Genomic DNA, 18,192 nt, shown 5'->3' with positions numbered 1-18,192 from the left:
AACTACTACCTCAGTCTGTAGAGCGCTATTTGTGAGTTCTCGGTGTTCCTCCTTCCTTCTGTTCGGTGGAGACTGCTAGAATGTGGACTGGAACTTTAATGCCATCTGCTCAGTGGTGGAATGACGTGCATGCTTTTCCAGTGTCTTGCATGATTTCGGTTACTGGGCATGTTTCTTTCGTGCTTGTTTTGTGAAACGTAACACTGCTGTAACTAATGTTGGTGACTGCATCTGATACCGAGGTGGACAAACCCCATGAGCCATGGAGGAGCCTTGGGCTCTGACGCTGCTCCTGGCCCTTAAAAAAAAAAAAAATCATCTGAGGAAAAAGTAGTGAAGCCATAATGATTAAAATGGATTTTCTTATGGTTCATCTCAATGTGAGACGTAAATATTTCTTTGCAAGCTTTCAGAAAACTTGCTTAAATCTACTTTCTCCTCCTGACCAAACACAGAAGTGTCAGAGCTTGGCTTTCCATGAAGTCCCCTGTGGCCTTGGGGACAGTCAGTGAAGACAGAAACTCACTGCTGCCCTGAAAACGTGCTTTCTCCCTCCCCATTTAACCAGAGCTCCTAGGGTGAAAAAACATGTTGAGTTTATGATTCACTTCTTTTAAGGAACTTAAAGAATTTCCTGGGGTGGATAATTGAGCATTTATTTCTACCTTTATCTGGGAAGCTGATTTTCATCTCATACATTTCCCTGAGGCCTTGCTCTGGTGCCTTGATTCCTGGCACTCTTCTTGGTCCTTTTAGCAGTTATTTTCACTTGCTTTGGGGTCAGAGAAAGCCACCGATGGCTTAGTCATTAGTCTAGAAACTAATTATTGATTTAATTCAATAACTAGTGAGATTCTTAAAGTTCATTTGTTTCATTTTAATTTGTTATTTCTATTTCCACATGCATTCTCAGTTTATTCTTATTTAAAGAATAAAAAAGAAGGGGGAGAGCAAAACTGAAAGAATAGGAATTTTTGGCCCATTTTATAGATGAGGACAGTCAAGCCCCTGAAGAGTGGGTGAGCTGCTGTTGCGTCTCCTCACATCCCCTGCCCACCTGCTGGGAGGTCAGAATGAGGGCAGTCATGCATATCAGCAGCTGTTTTCTGTCACTTCCAGGTGTTTCCTAGTGGAAATCTGTGTTGTAAGCTGCTGTAAATGATAGTCTTGCTCAGCTGCATGAGTTACTGTTTTCTGTAACTGCTTCTTTTAAAGGAAATATTTCTGAACTTGTGTCAGGATTTTTAAAATTGCTTTGTAATATTTAAGACGTGGCTGGGTTATCCAAACTAGCTTTCCTCCCACATTACCAAAACCACATGCCCTGCTTGATGATTCAGGTATAGGAATCAACAAAATGTCCTACAAAATAAATTCAAATAGATTGACCACTTTTCTCCCCTTTGATTGTCAGTGTGAAGTGAGATCAGTTGTCACTTGTCCCTAAAGGCTGAGCCTGTTGCTATTTCCAGTAGAGGTTTTGGGCTGCTGCCAGCCCGTCACTCTCTTACCTTCTGCTGCTCAAAACTCTCTTCATGTTCAGCCTCACCAGTGCATTTCCACCAGTGGTCCCGTCTGGAAGCCTCAGCACAGCCGGACTTTCTCCCAAGCTGGGAACGGCCTCTTTATCCTGTGGCCTTAGCACTCGGGCCTCCTCCTCTTGGCCAGAGGAACAAGAGGGTGATTTCTGACCCCCGGAGGCCAGCTTCAGACCCTGAGGCCTCCATGACCACATGCATTTCCCAAGTACTTTCCAAGGGCTCTGCATGCACAGCTCATTGAGTCTCAGGCTGGCAGGATCCTTTCTCAGATGAGGCGCCGAGATTAGAGACCCAGGGTCGCCACTAGGAAGCCACAGAGCCAGGATCTGAGCACAGCTGTGTGACCCAGAGCCCACATTTTCCACCCTCCTGTCTGGTCCATCATTGTATAAAGTGAATTTGTTATCACTTCATTAAGTTTGTAAGTTCATAGTGCTGTATATGGAGTTTATCTGAGGGGAGTGGTATTTGCACTAATGTCCACTTTATACATAAAAACGTTGGCTGTATAACATGGAGACCCTTGGGTGTGATGCTTCTAGGTGCTCTGTGAAAGTGATTTTAGCTCTCAGTTTAAAAAAGTGCATGTTACTGTTACTGCCTCCGCTTACGGTGAGCAGCCCCAGAGTGGATGGTGCAGTGATGTCTGGAGGCCCCACACTGGGCCCTCACCGAGCACACCTGAGCAGCCTGATCTGTCTCACCCCAGGCCGGTGCGGCTTCCCACGCCCAAGCTCACAGGCTCCTCTTGCACCCCTAACACCCACCATGGCTTCTCTCTTTGTTTCACTTCACTTGATGCACTTTGAATAACATGTGCACAGTACAGGTCACATCCTTGCAAAGTTAGCTACAGGAGAGGTTCCTTGATGCCCGCAGATTGTCGGTCCTCACAGCTCAGGGCAGCAGTTCCCAGCCCGGCCCGGCCCCACCCTCCAGGGGCATCTGCTGGGGCTGGTGTTTCAGGCTGCTTCATAAAGAATAGAATTCAATTTGAAGTTAATTACAACTAAAGTGATCAAGTGATCACTTGATAAAGTGATCAAGTTTTTCATCTTAAATGTTAATCCTCAAAGGATCTTGCAAAACAGCTCAGTCTTGCCCTTTTGAGGGCAAGAAAGTAATGAGTTTTTAAAAATCAATAAAAGTAGGACATAAAACCTGTAATAGTAGAACTTTAAAGCAAGGAGGAACTTTTGAGGTGATCTAATCAGCCTCTGCATTTTGTGCTTGGAAAAGAATGGGGGACGAAATAGATCAGGTCCCATCTCTGCTGTGGTTTTCCACTAGAAGGTAAAGTTGAGAAGGAGGAAAAGTAGGGTTTGGTGTTAGAGGATATGATTTGGTTTGAGAGCAGTTGGGGCATCTGTGGCCCATTCATTTGTACTTCAGATAAAACCTTTAGGTTAATTATGGTTGATATTTTAGGGGTTTGTTCAAGCAAAGGACAGTAAATAGAACCCTTTCCTCAAGTTTCACTCTTAGATTTTTCAAGTCCCAAAGACGAGGGGTGGGGGAGTAAAAGAACAGTAATCATAGAGGGTAAGGAAATATGTTTTGATATTTATAAAGGTTTAGTCTAAGATAAAATCTTGGGCATAAAGAATACTTTTACAAATGATTTATACTGGTTCTTTGTGTAATTCTTGGTGGTTTTTGTTTAAAGATTTTTTGTTGTTGTTGTTTTCGTAAATTTTCATGTCATTAACCTTAACATAAACTCCTCATTGCATGTTTTATTAACCCTTGGTGTATTCATTTTCTTCTGACTTGAAAGAGTAACCCATTAGAATTTAACCCTGATGTCTTGAAGAAGGCTGCAATTCAGAAAGCTTTAAAGGTAAACTAATAGTTTTCCCTTCAAAAGTTAATTAAAACATATTGAAAGAGATGATGCTCTAACCTTTATCGGTTTATTGACAAATTCTTCCCAAAGTAATAAAGTAATTACTTGTTTAGTTGTGGAGAGCCTACTTTTGTTGTCAAAGAATTAGTAGTTAGAAGAATTTAAGTCGATTTTGATGATAAATTTTACAAAATACCAATATGGTAAATTAGGCTTTTGTCCTGTTGGCCTTAGGCAGCAGTATCTAAGGTGGTTTTAAGTCATCTGTACTTTAATTGGATTTGTATTTGTGAAAATGGTGAAATAGAAGTTCTGTTTAAAATCTTAACCAGTTTTTAGATTATGATTAAAACATATGCCTGATGCACTGTGACTTTCCATTAAAAAATCACCTCTTCCAATATGCTGAGTCAGGGCTGTCTCTGAGTCAGTGACCTCGTCGTGGCTTTTGGTGCTGCTAGTTTGGATGACAGATCTTTTAAGAAGCTTTAAATCTCATTAAATGAGGTATATTGAAAACTAAGCTCCACTCCCGAAAACGACATGAGCATGTATTTTCTGGCTAAATTGTTAAAGGTTTTCTATGACTTACAAATGTTTTATTATTTTTTTCTAATTTCTTTGAGCATTTTAGACTTAAATATTTTGGGGGATGAGGGGTTAAATGTAGTTGCTTTAAGAAACTATCCAAAGGAATCAGGAATGGCTTTTAATCAGTTTCATCCAGAAGAATAAGTTAAATTTCAAAAGTGAGGAAGACTAGCATTCTGTTTTGATGCAGTATTTAGTAAGCCCTTAACCCCACCCCACACTGAGGAGGTGAGGTGGTCTACTCCTTTGGAGGACTAGTTAGTTAGCAGAGTAGTCGAAACACCTGTTTGGATAGAAAGCCCAGAGATAAACCCACGCACATGTGGTCACCTTATTTTTGATAAAGGAGGGAAGAATATACAGTGGAGAAAAGACAGCCTCTTCAATAAGTGGTGCTGGGAAACCTGGACAGCTGCATGTAAAAGAATGAAATTAGAGCACTCCCTAACACCATACACAAAAATAAACTCAAAATGGGTTAAAGACCTAAATGTAAGGCCAGACACTAAAAAACTCTTAGAGGAAAACATAGGCAGAACACTCTATGACATAAATCACAGCAAGATCCTTTTTGACCCCCCTCCTAGAGAAATGGAAATAAAAACAAAAACAAATGGGACCTAATGAAACTTCAAAACTTTTGCATAGCAAAGGAAACCATAAACAAGACGAAAAGACAACCCTCAGAATGGGAGAAAATATTTGCAAATGAAGCAGCTGACACAGGATTAATCTGCAAAATATACAAGCAGCTCAATATCAAAAAAACAAACAGCTCAATCCAAAAATGGGCAAAAGACCTAAATAGACATTTCTCCAAAGAAGATATACAGATTGCCAACAAACACATGAAAGGATGCTCAACATCACTAATCATTAGAGAAATGCAAATCACAACTACAATGAGGTATCACCTCACACCAGTCAGAATGGCCATCATCAAAAAATCTACAAGCGGGCTTCCCTGGTGGCTCAGTGGTTGAGAGTCTGCCTGCCGATGCAGGGGACACGGGTTCGTGCCCCGATCCGGGAAGATCCCACATGCCGCGGAGCGTCTGGGCCCGTGAGCCATGGCCGCTGACCCTGTGCGTCCGGAGCCTGTGCTCCGCAACGGGAGAGGCCACAACAGTGAGGGGCCCGCGTAAAGAAAAAAAAAAAAAAAAAATCTACAAGCAAGAAATGCTGGAGAGGGTGTGGAGAAAAGGGAACCCTCTTGCACTGTTGGTGGGAATGTAAATTGATACAACCACTCTGGAGAACAGTATGGAGGTTCCTTAAAAAACTAAAAATAGAACTATCATAGGACCCAGCAATCCCACTACTGGGCATATACCCTGAGAAAACCATAATTCAAAAAGAGTCATGTACCACAATGTTCATTGCAACTCTATTTACAGTAGCCAGGACATGGAAGCAACCCAAGTGTCCATTGACAGATGAATGGATAAAGAAGATGTGGCACATATATACAATGGAATATTACTCAGCCATAAAAAGAAACAAAATTGAGTTGTTTGTAGTGAGGTGGATGGACCTAGAGACTGTCATACAGAGTGAAGTAAGTCAGAAAGAGAAAAATAAATACTGTATGCTAACACATATATATGGAATCTAAAAAACAAACAAAAAAAGGCTCTGAAGAACCTAGGGGCAGGACAGGAATAAAGATGCAGCTGTAGAGAATGGACCTGAGGACACGGGGAGGGGGAAGGGTAAGCTGGGACAAAGTGAGAGAGTGGCATGGACATATATACACTACCAAATGTAAAATAGATGGCTAATGGGAAGGAAGCAGCTTCGTAGCACAGGGAGATCAGCTCGGTGCTTTGTGACGACCTAGATGGGTGGGATAAGGAGGGTCGGAAAGAAATACCTGATCCTCACCAAAACACTGGGAGGAATCATATCCATAACCTTCACTCACCATTTCTTTGATAACTGAAGATAATTGACCCACAGAGCGTGATGGTTAGAATGAAGGCTCTCCAGTTAGGCTAGACTGTCTGGGCTTGAATCCCAGCACAACTGCTCGTCAGTGGGACCTGCAGCAGGCTGCTGAGTTCTCCCTGGTTTGTTACTCAGAGTGGTAGTGATATTCTCTTCTGTATGGGAGTGTTGAGTACATTAACTAAGTACATGCATGTAAAAGTGCCCAGTGTAGCGAACATAATATGTATATTTTAAATTGCTATTATATTATTTAAGCCTAACAGCTGAGTTCTGGAAATGGTATTATGCCCATTTTATAGATATGAAAACTGAGGTTCAAATAAATACGTAGATCTCAGTAATCAAGTGGTAAAAAGCTAAGATTTAAATTCAACGCAGTCTGACTTAAACGCTTATATTTTCATTATACCTTGTGTGTCTTACTTGTGCTGATGCATTTTGAATAGTGCGTCCTGATAGAAAACTTAGTCACTGATTTAACCTTATTTCATAGAATCCAAAACATCATCCATTTTAGGATGCAGGTTTTGCATCCATGGGTTCAACCAACCGAGGATCGAAAATATCCTGAAAAAATCTACAGAAAGTTCCAAATAGCAGCATTACATTGTGTTTACAACTATTTACATAACATTTACACTTTATTAGGTATTATATGTAATCTGGAGATGACTTAAATTATATGGAGGATAACACCAGGTCATTTTATAGATGGGATTTGAGCATCCTCGGATTTTGGTATCCTGTGGGGTCTTGGAACCAACCTCCCACAGATGCTGAGGGACGACTGTACACCATTATTTTATAAACTGCTAAGAAAGAAAGTAAGGTGCTAGTTAAGGTTTGATAGTGTTTATTTTATACTTACTGAAAGAATTTTTAGACTTAAGATAAACAGATTTTTATCATGTCACATGCACACACAAAAGGAAAATATAAGCAAAATAAATTGAAGAAGGCAGTGATAACTACCACTCTACTATAATCTGCCCTCAAACAGGCACTTAAAGTCATCAATTGTAAGTTTCATTTTGTTTTCAGTGATGTTAGAAAGTTTAAAGGTGGGGGGTATATTGAAACTGATGAGCTACAGTAAACCTCTGTGAATGAATGGCTACTTTTTCAGAGATTAAGTAAGTGTATTAGTTAAACTCAGCTTCTGTATCAAAGACTCATGAGTAGCAGTAGCTTAAGTAAAGACAGAAGTTTATTTCCCTTGAATGTCACAGAATTCTGGCCTGTGGCTTTGCGGTGCTCAATGCCTCCAGCCAGAAGGGGGGCACAGCAAAGGCCAGACCTCCCCAGACTGTTACAGGGCCACACCTGACTACAAGGGAGATTCGGAAATAGACTCTGTGTCACAGAGGATTTGTGCTCAGCTATGACTCTGGGACTCTCGTGTTAAGGGAAGAAGGAGAAGTGGATTTAGGGGGGAAGTTAGTATTCTCCCACGGCAGTCTGTAGCCTTGGATTTTTTTTAACAGTGTTTATTTCATTTTGCAGAATTCATTCACATCAAAAAGATGAACCAGAAACTAGATTATCGCAGTAGGTTTGGGCTAGTAATATTTTATTCCAATAATCATGAATTTGACGCCTCTGTCATTGTTGCAGTGTTGAGGATTGACTCTAAAATTATTTAACTTAAAAACATTTTGTGACCTTCTAATTAATTTCCACTAACACAAATATTTAACAGCATCTTCTGTGGGGCTAAGTTATAAATAAACCTCATGTCCCATATATGTTGCATTTTACTATGTATTCTTCTATCAGCTGTCTGTGCTAAAGTATGCTTCTTACCATTTTTTCTTATTCCTGAATTTTTCTCATTGCATTTGTATCTGCTTAAATGCGATTTAGATTGATGTTTATTCTTCCAGTCAAAATTACTTAGCAGCTGGTAAGCAAGGTTCGATAATCTGATAGCTACATGTTTGAACAGAAGATACTAAATTAAAAACATAAAAATGTGCCTCTGACACTTTATTATTTTTACTATTTCAACCAGAAGACTGTTCTGAATCACACACTCTCACATTTGTCCTTCCTGTGCTTTTCTGTTTCCATTTGTTGCACTTTATTCATTTTGTTACCCTAGTAAAATAAGTTTTGAGAGCTGGAATTAACATTAAAGATTTTCGGAAGATTCCATTTTTCCAAAGTTGCTTGCTTTAAAAAATAAAAGACCTTAACGTTTTAAAATTGTTTGCAAATACAAGTTTTCTTGATTTATTTTATGTAGATACAATTATGGCTTTGGGGTGTGTTAGCAATTAATTGTTTTCCAGTTAAATTGTGCCTAGATACTCCCTGTAACTGAAGTATCAGAAGTAAATAGAAATGACTGTTAATATAAGCCAATAATTCTGTTTTTAGTAATCCCCATTTCAAGATGTGTTTATTGATTTTTATCTGTTTTTTGTTTTTGGATAGTCAGGGAAGAAAATAAACAGCAACCCAAATCCTCTTGTCCAAATGTCAGTTGGTCACAAGGCCCAGGAGAGCAAGGTAAGGCACCGACAGTCTGACTGGGGCGCTCCCTGTGACCGTGCTGTCACTGTCACCAGTTGGGGGTGGTGCAGGCATCAAGACCATTGATTTATGAGTCTTTCTTTTGTTTTTCTCAAATCAGTTGTTTGATAACCAGCTACTTAATTTGGTATCAAATATATTCATTTAAAAGTAACATTAAAAAGTGACATGAATATGTTAATTATACTTTTCCGTGATTTCATGGGTAGATGACATGGGACAAATTCTAAGTTTCCTTTGAATGTCCTATTAATATTTTGTTTAAAAGACAACCAGCAGTGCACAGTAAGTCCCCTACATACGAATGAGTTTCTTTCTGAGAGTGAGTTCGTAAGTCCAATTTGTTCGTTAAGTCCCACAGAGTTAGCCTAGGTACCCAACTAACACAATCGTCTATATAGTACTGTACTGTAATAGGTTTATAATACTCTGCACACAAACAATACATAAAAAACAAACACAAAAAATAAAACATTTTTAATCTTACAGTACAGTACCTTGAAAAGTACAGTAGTACAGTCCAGCAGCTGGCATCCAGGGGCTGGCATCGCGTGAACAGGCGAGAAGCGTTACCGACTGGAGGGGGGACAGGAGGGATGGTCAGCAGTAGGAGCCAGAAGGCAGAGGCTGCAGTCTCCCTCAGCCTGGCGTGGATGGCACAGGCTCTGGTTCCTCTCTGGAGCCGGCTACACATTCGCGTCTTTGAAAGTTCACAGCTTGAAGGTTCGTATGTAGGGGACTTATTCAAAAAATATGATTCTGTTCAAAAATTGAGAGAGGGCATTGCTGTTGCTGTAATATGTGCTACTTTCAGGAAACATTTCAGGAATTCCTCCCTTTTTTTAACTGCTAACCATTAATCTAAGAAACTTCCTGACGTACAGCACTGAGGACCACACGTGCAGATGGCGCATTGTCATGGGGGCTGGGACCCGGGCTGGGAGCTGCTCCAGGTCATCTGCTGACACACTCTGGACCTTCCACAGTTAACTCGTGATAGGACAGCCCAGAGGATAGGTGTCATCCTTAGCTTCCAAGTGCAATACTCGATAAACACAGTGTGGTAGTGCTTTTCCACAGAAACTATCCCAGAGCTGATTTTGGATATTTCTTTCAGATTCGGTATAAAACCAATGAACCTGTGTGGGAGGAAAACTTCACTTTCTTCGTCCACAATCCCAAGCGCCAGGAACTCGAGGTGGAGGTCAGTGATTTGCATGTTTACGTGGTTGTGTTTGTATCTCTGCGTCACACAGTCAACACGGGGAGAACCGCCATCGTGGGCCCACCAGAGGGGTTCATGCCCTAAGTGTCGGGTGGGGGGTGGTCAGTTTTTAATTTTCAACTTTTGACTGACTGTTACTGGCGTCCAGAGGTGCAGTGGGTGTTGATGTCCACATGTTGGCACCACTGTCAGCCCTGCTGGACGTGCTTATTCTAGTCGCTTCTGTGTGGCTACCTCAGGGTACTGCTCATAATGACGCTTCCCTTGCTGTTCCTTCCTCGCTGCCAGCCCGGCCTCGGAGTCAGTGGACACCTTTGCCTCCTTCCAGATCCTAAGGGCAAAGCCTTTGTGTTTCACTTCCTTCTACTCCTCCTGCCGGTTTGCTGAGTGTTTTTGTCATGAATGGGTGTTGACTATTGTCAGAGACTTTTCTACAAGATGATCACGTGATTTTCCTTTTTAAGTTTGTAAATATGGTGAAATGCAGTGTTGACTTTTAAATCTTAAATCTTGCAAACATTTACTGGTTTTTAAGATTTAACATGAGAAAACCTTGCAAACAAATCTTTATTTGGGCATAACCCCACTTGTGATGTAGTATCCTTTTTATGTGTTCAATTTAATTTGCTAAAATTTTAAGAATTTTTGCATCATAAGTGAACAATAAAGTTATATTGTGCAGCACAGAGAACTAGAGCCATTATTTTGTAATAACTTTAAATGGAGTACAGTCTATAAAGTTAATGAATCACTTTTATATACCTGAAACTAATATAATATTATAAACTGTACTTCAATTTTAAAAAAAGAATAAGGGGCTTCCCTGGTGGCGCAGTGGTTGAGAGTCCGCCTGCCGATGCAGGGGACGTGCGTTCGTGCCCCGGTCTGGGAGGATCCCACGTGCCGCGGAGCGGCTGGGCCCGTGAGCCATGGCCGCTGAGCCTGCGCGTCCGGAGCCTGTGCTCCGCAACAGGAGACGCCACAACAGTGAGAGGCCCACGTACAGCAACAAAAAAAAAAAAAAAAAAAAAAAAAAAGAATAAGATCGGGTAACCTTCAAAACAAAGAATTTTTGCACTCCTCTTAAAATAATCTATAGTAACTGGACCTTGGATTTAAAAAAATAATTTTTAACGTTCTGTAAACTTAGTTATTTCATTAAAAAATGCTTTTGCGATTACAGTTTAAACAATAAGCAATCAGGCTGTTCGGTTTTCATGTGTAGTTAACTTATTTGATCATTGCTGTAGAGCCTATGAAACCACCAAAGTTCTTACTCCTTTTGGTTAAACTACCTGTATCGCAGCAACCTAACAGGAGTGATTCCTGTTGCAGAGGCAAAGCTGAAGGTTATTATTCAGGAGCCAGAAATTGTCATGCAGTTAAAGCAGATATTGTACATTTTGAGTAGAAGTCTTAAAAGAAACTTAGAAATGGGTCTTCTCCATGAACAAGTGTCACCACTAGAACTTGGCACACCACTAGGCATGTGTATTGTCACCGTTTTCACAGGACTGAAGACATTTCCTTCTAATCTTCAGATTTGTGTGGACTGCTGCCTCTCAGCTCAGGGTCCTTGTAATGGATTCCTCGAACGGGGTTTTCTCTTTCTCGTGCTCATTATGACTATGTGATTGGGAGATGACAGGCCTTGTGACATGGCTACACTGTAGCATTACTTGTTGCCATGTTTTGAGTCTCCCTGAGGGGGTTTCCTACTGCGTTGTGCATGGTGACAGGACATAGAAGGAGGTGGCCGAAGACGGGGTTTGGGGCCTTCCTGCGTGTTCTGTCTCCATCCCCAGCGTTGAGCGCTCTGTCGTGTTTGGCAGGTGAAAGATGAGCAGCACCAGTGTTGCCTGGGGAACCTGAGGATCCCTCTCAGCCAGCTGCTCACCTGCGAGGACATGACCCTGAACCAGCGGTTCCAGCTCAGTAACTCAGGCCCCAACAGCTCGCTGAAGATGAAGCTCGCCCTCAGGGTACTGCCGTCTCCAGAGTGTGGCTGGGGGAAGGGTCCTGGGTGGGCAGTGCTCATGGTGCTCACGGTGCTCACGGTGCTGGACGCAGGGCAGGGATGACAGGAAGGTGCTTTACGGGGAGTGTGAGTTTTCACATTGCTACTGGCTGTGTAGCTCCGGGGAGAGATGGCCAGGGCTTGGACTCCGACACCAACAGCAGCAGTGTTTCCAGGTTGCTTGAGCAGGCCCGGAATTGTTCCTTGGGCTTTCACATGAATCCCACCAGCCTTTTTTGTTTGTTTGTTTTTTAATCCTTTTGTCCAGAAGGTATTGCTATCTGGATCAGTAAAGTTTTCTGCTAATGTTAAATTTTCAAAGGTCATTCAGAAAAAAAGAATTTAAAAAAACTCTGCAAGACGGTAGAGATTACAGGAAAAATATTGTCCAAAATAGATGATGATTCATTTGTAAGTACCTAAGGAAATGCTGAAAATAAAACTGGCAAACATACGGGAAAATGCTAAGACTCTCTAATTTTTAAAATGCAAATTAAAATGCAGAACCAACTTTTTTTAAAAGTAAAACAGACTTAGTCTGTGGAAGGTGTGGTGGAAATGGCCTCCTTGTGCCCGGTCACAGCCGTTCCAGAAGGGACTTCAGCGTCTTCAGTTGTAAATCACAGAGCCCTTTCTCTGGAAACCTGACTCTTGGTAATAACACAGAACTGGGGGTGTTGGCTGCAGCTTTACTTGGTAAAAGCGGGAAGAAGCTTCAGGCCGTCGGGATGACCCCCAATGCAGGGTGTAGACTGCTCGGGGACATGTGCACACTCAGAGCTAATGTGAAAGGAAGCAAAGTGGGGAGGTGTTGCTCCCATGTCGACCCTAGGGGTCCGGCAGCCTCGCCCTTCCCCGGTCGCTGGTGGAGACGGTAGGATAGGGGTCAGTGTAGGATGGGGTTTGTGGCTCGGGCTCTGCCACTGTCAAGCTGTCACCACTGTGCAGAAGAGTGGCCAGGAGGAGGCTGGAGAGAGATGCACAGAAGTGAGGCTTGCACTATGCGGTGCTGTGACGGTTACCTGCATGTGCCTTTTTCTACACTTTCTGTAATATGGTAGGATAGCTGAACAGAGAGGCTAGATTGTTTTTCATGTTTTGTGCCAAGCTTTAAAGAAACGTTTGCAAATGGGTATCTCTAAAGCTGTTCATGTATGAGGCTGTTACCAGTGTCACCCGTTTTAATTTTGTATCTGTTTTCACCTCTAGGTACTCCACCTTGAAAAGCAAGAAAGGTCTCCAGACCACCAGCACTCAGCTCAAGTAAAGCGACCCTCTGTTTCCAAGGAAGGGAGAAAAATATCTGTCAGATCTCAGATGTCTGCATCGCCAGGCACTGGTGACAGCAGCACAGCCCCATCCACGCCGGTCATCGGGGGCTGCGATAATAAGCCAGGTGTGGAAGAGAGAGCCCAGCCCGCAGAGGCCAGCCCGCAGGGGCCGCGGGACCTGGGCAGAAGCTCCTCCAGCCTCCAGGCCGGCAGCACCGGCTCCCCCAGCCACATCTGTGTCAAGGAGCCCACCCCAAGCATCGCCTCAGACATCTCGCTGCCCGTCGCCACGCAGGAGCTGCGACAGAGGCTGCGGCAGCTGGAGAAGTAACTAGACGCCCCTTGCTTTTGCTGAATCGGCGCTTGACCCGCCGGCTGCGGGGAGGGAACGCGGTCCTAAGCCAGACAGCTTTCAGGCAGTGTGGTCCTTTCGCTCACCGAGCCTTTGGCTTTCAAAGTAAACCCGCCATTTTCCAGGGCCTAGTATTTGGCTTAGAACAGTGGAGAGATCCTCAGACCAGGAAGGCAGAGTCTAAAGCTGACCTGACGCAGAAAGGCTTGGCGGAAGCTGGACATGTTTGTCACATGAGAACAGGCCCTGCTCTTCTATGCTTGGCCCCCACACGTTTCACCACCCAGCGGGTTTGTCTGTCTCTGGATGTTTGTGGATTTCTCACTTATGCCCCGTGAGTCATGGGCATGTCCGTGGTTTCCTTAGATAAGGACAAAGTCCGCAGTTACCTTAAGCTTCCGATGTGAGCCTTTTCCTCTCAGCAGGGGGAGTGGGTTGCCCTTTGGGGCGGTCTCCTGTTTGCTGCCCTGCGGTGTGCTGAGCACGAAGCAGAGACCGAGGTGTGGAGCCTGTGGCCCGGGGCTCAGCCGGGGCAGGCGGCCGTAACCCATGCGCAGAGCAGCTCTGCTCGTGGCTGCGATTTCGGGAGAAAGGAAGCAGTCCCTGTCTCTCCCTTGCTCTAGAAAGAAATAGAATTTTAAATAAGAAACCAGTTTTTCTCAGGAGCTAAATTTGGGGAGAAACCCAGAAGATCTTGGAGCTGAGTCAGAGCCATCATTGGTTGTCCTGGAGCTGGTGCCTCAGCCTGAGATGGGTCTGGAGGGGAGGGGGTGTGACCTCATCAGACGACCCGTGAGGGGCACAGCGAGGGGCTCTGAGAAAGGAGCGCAGGTTTGAGCAGTTCTAGGGTAGACATAGCTTCAGAAACACTGAAGAGTTGATGTGTGTAAGGAGACGCCTGTGTCTTGTTTTCACTTTGGGCCATGGATTTTAGTAGTTGGGTTATGTTGAACCCTCGGATGAAATATGAATCCAGCTGGTCCGTTTATACCCAAAAGTTCAGACTAGGTTCACGTTCGTGGGGACTTTGCTTCCCTCTTGTCTGAGTGAATGAACGTGCTCACAGCCTCTGTGCTGTCTGAGGAGTGCTCTCACTCTTGGCTTTGTTTCCCCAGTGGGACGACCCTGGGACAGTCCCCGCTGGGGCAGATCCAGCTGACCGTCCGGCACAGCTCGCAGAGGAACAAGCTGGTGGTGGTCGTGCACTCCTGCAGGTGAGCCGGGCTCTCAGCCCTCGCGTCATGGACAGCAGTTTGTTTCATTCACAGACGAGAGCAAGTAGGCAGCGCTGCAATTAGATGCTGTAGTCCTGGTTTTCAGGTTCTTAACCTTGTTTCATAACATTTTCTGTTACCAACCGTTTTGGTTGCTTTGTAACACTCCCTTAAACTGCCATATTGTAGTTTATAAGACATTCCCTATGGTTGAACGTTTACAACACTATAATAAGCATAGTTTTCTTTTATTGAAGTGTCTTTTGGGGATTCACTTTCCAGGAGTAGATTTATAACAATTCAGAGAATTCAGTCACGTCTGTGGGGTAGTGACAGGAATAGCTGTAGTTGTTTGGGAAGAGTGGACGAGCTCTTTTCCCCACAGGCAGCACCGTTTGTACCAGTTCAGTAAACGTAACGTGATCTGACGGTGTTGCTTCAGTTTGTATTTGATGAACGTTGATGGTGTGGAGCTGATTATTTTCCTTTATGTGACTTGATTGTCTCACTAGTAGCTGTGATGTAAATATGTGATAGAAATATTTGGATGTTATAAAAAGGTGTGGAAACAGGAAAGTAAAATTAGTAACGTTTAGAAACATGATTATATAAATGTCGAGTTCACTTCACTACCTATTTATTGAGCACTTTCTATGTTCCTGCTGCCGAAATAATTACTATGCGAGATTCCGGAGCAGCAGTCTGATTCAGAGGACTCTCCCTCATGGGCTTTCGGTCCATCAGCAAGTGAACAATTGGAAGTGGTTGCAGGGACAGCTGACCCTTGAACAGCATGGGTTTGAGCGGCATGGCTCCACCTACACGTGGAGCTTTTCAGTAGTAAATGCCACCACCCTACACGATTTGCAGTTGGTCGACTCCAAGGATGCGGAACCACGTATGCAGAGGGTTGGAGCTCTTAACCTCCATGTGGTTCAAGGGTCGGCTGTACTTAAATACTAGCATGTTTGGCCCAGTTGTCTGAGGACAAGAGCAGCGTGAAGCTGCATGAAGGAGGTGGGCCTGCGTCTGTGAAGCGTTCGGGTGGACGAAGAGCAGAGGGTGGGGTCCGTGGCCTGAGCAGGAGCCGGGGAGGGGTCTCCCGCGAGGCTGACCGTGTCCCCTCACTGGGAGGGGACAGTGAAGCAGTGTGGAAAGGTGATTCTCTGTGGGTCAGAACATCCCCCAAACCCTGGGCGCAGGAAACGGGGCAGAGGCCACCTCTGCAGAGCCGCTGAACGAAGTGCATGTGGGAACGAGGCAGTTACGGGATACAAGTAAAACCAGGTAGCAAGTTCCAGTGCGGTGCTCCTTGTCATTTTACTAGATTCTAACACCGAGCATTCTCTGGTCTGTGTTATAAGAAATCTCATTGCCTTCTCCGAAGACGGCTCTGATCCCTACGTCCGCCTGTATTTGTTACCAGACAAGAGGAGGTCAGGAAGGAGAAAAACACACGTGTCAAAGAAAACGCTGAACCCCGTGTTTGATCAGAGGTACGCGTCCACTCAGTGGGGTAGACAGTTGTGTTCACCACTCAAGGAAGGCCTGGTGGTGCCTTGGAATGACTGAGGCATTTACACCAGTGAGAGCAGGAGTGAGAAACGCCTCCCCAAGAGCGGTCGTAAACTTGTTAACATAAATAAATACACAGGCATTTGAGCATCACATCGTGAATCCTCAGGCCACACTCCACCAGGGAAATAGTAAGTCGATTGGTGTTGATATCTATTAACTTAGTTACTAGTCGCTTAATCATGGTTTCTCACCAGTGACTTTATTTACACGGAGGTGAGAAACCGATGGGCAGGCACCCAGTCCTGGTGTGGGTGTGTGGCTCAGCCGCAGCCTCTAAGAGTTCCTGCAAACCTGGGGTTCAGGCTGCTCGCTCTCGGGAAGGCCGGCCACGTCCACGTGTCCCCACGTCCCCACAAGGCCTCCGACCTTGTCCTCTGCTTTGCCAGCTTCGCTTCTGGAGGCTTTTGTCCTGCAGCATCCGGTTTCAGCCACCAGAAGATGCCTGCAGATCCCCTCCTCTGTGAGGCTGCTTCTCGGACACCCTACTTCTGTTCACTCGCAGGCTTGGAGCTCACTCTCTTTGGGGGAGCGGACTGGCCTGGGCTCCCCGGTGTGTCACACACCACGGCCCATGTTTTACACCGGGAGTCAGGCGTCGTGTCCACACGGGGGAGCCACAGGGTCAGCCTTTCGCATGTTTAGGATTCCAGTCTCCTCTTACGTTTGGAAAATAATGGAAAAAAAAAAACTTGGAGTCTTCCTGCAGGGCCAGGTCCAAACATGTAGCAGGAGAGATGAGTTTTAGAATAAACAATGAGCATCACATTTGGAATGGTCTCCTCAGCAGCAATGTCAGTGTTTAGTTACAGTAAAACAGAGCAAAATTATGGAGAAATTTAAGGATGATCCTCTTTTTTCCACTTCAGCTTTGATTTCAGTGTCTCGTTGCCGGACGTGCAGAGGAGAACCTTGGACGTGGCCGTGAAGAACAGCGGTGGCTTCCTGTCCAAAGATAAAGGGCTTCTCGGCAAAGTAAGTTCGAAAAAAAAAAGTCCTACGCTTTGTAAAAATTAAACACTTAACCCAGAGTACTCTTTTTAGACTAGATTTATGTACGTGGATAATCCACGTCAGCTAAGCTGCTGTGAGTGGTTTGTGAGCCGGTATCGATGTGAATTATCCCCCCTGGTACTTTGTCATAACTTCCTGTCAAGACTGTTGGATACAGGAAGGGCCTCTTGGGTATAATTGACCATATAGGTCATGGGTGGATCATAAGGGTAGAAAAGTTGAAAAGTGAGAGGCTGAAAATGAGGGAGAGTGTGTTGCCAGAGAAGATCGGAAGCGATGGTGAGAGGCCTGAAACCCACTGTTGGAGGCCTTTTCTCACCACAGGTCCTGGTCGGTCTGGCATCTGAAGAACTCGCCAAAGGCTGGACCCAGTGGTGAGTGTCCCCCAACAGACAGACGCAGAGCCCCGTGCGTCCATTCAGGAGTGCTTCCCCTGTGACCGCGTGTCTTCCTGTGTCTCAGGTACGACCTCACGGAGGATGGGACGAGGCCCCACGTGGTGACGTAGGCTGCGCTGGCCGAGGAGCCCCCGCTGTATCTGCCAGTCCCGTGCCGACACGCAGCCCACACAGATGCACCCATGCTCTTTTTATAATTTCATGTACTTGGTTACTTGTCCCTTAGTGGTTTTATAAAACATTGATGTTTTAGGCGTTATTTGGCCATTATTAGCATTAAGTTTTGTATGTTTAATTTCCTCTAGTATTTCACCAGTTTTTTCGGCGTGCCTAGGACAGTGGTCAACTGTCGTGTGCATAAAGGTGTATGTCAGTTGTCTCTCCTAGGAAGCCGATATATGGTTGTGCTTTTTTATTGCTTTGTTTTGTATATCACTGAGGTGCACTATGCTGTGTAAATAGACTATTTTTTATAACCTCTACGTGCTGGTTTGAATTCAGAAGAAAATGGATCAAGGAAATATATATATTTTTTTCTTCTAAAACTTATTAAATTCTTATGACAAATAACCGTTTTTGCCTCTGCAGGAAAAAGCTCTCAGTGACCTATTTTGTGGTGTTTCTTTTTAAAAAGAAAAGCTGAAAGATTAGTAAATATTAGTA

The 18,192-nt window shown here is 44.3% G+C and overlaps 1 protein-coding gene across 2 annotated transcripts in view; it reads left to right on the top strand.

The window, feature by feature from the left end:
• Positions 1–17,741, top strand: part of ESYT2 (extended synaptotagmin 2) — a gene marked incomplete at its 5' end in the record, with an annotated part of 72,870 nt that extends 55,129 nt beyond the window's left edge. The window contains 10 exons of one of the 2 annotated variants that reach the window (XM_079710956.1): positions 3,319–3,381; positions 8,365–8,439; positions 9,581–9,667; positions 11,521–11,670; positions 12,915–13,303; positions 14,444–14,542; positions 15,907–16,038; positions 16,987–17,092; positions 17,456–17,505; positions 17,594–17,741. In XM_079710956.1, coding sequence (XP_079567082.1) covers positions 3,319–3,381; positions 8,365–8,439; positions 9,581–9,667; positions 11,521–11,670; positions 12,915–13,303; positions 14,444–14,542; positions 15,907–16,038; positions 16,987–17,092; positions 17,456–17,505; positions 17,594–17,639 — 1,197 coding nt within the window. In that variant the 3' untranslated portion in view covers positions 17,640–17,741. The remainder of the gene's footprint in view (positions 1–3,318; positions 3,382–8,364; positions 8,440–9,580; positions 9,668–11,520; positions 11,671–12,914; positions 13,304–14,443; positions 14,543–15,906; positions 16,039–16,986; positions 17,093–17,455; positions 17,506–17,593) is intronic. The other variant, XM_079710957.1, reaches the window with a different exon arrangement.
• Between the last annotated feature and the right edge of the window lie 451 nt (positions 17,742–18,192).

The sequence above is a fragment of the Hyperoodon ampullatus genome (assembly GCF_949752795.1).
Source record: "Hyperoodon ampullatus genome assembly, chromosome: 9".
In the NCBI taxonomy this organism is placed as follows: domain Eukaryota; kingdom Metazoa; phylum Chordata; class Mammalia; order Artiodactyla; family Ziphiidae; genus Hyperoodon; species Hyperoodon ampullatus.
The sequence above is the reverse complement of the archived record's forward strand: the minus strand, read 5'-3'. Positions and strand labels throughout refer to the sequence as shown.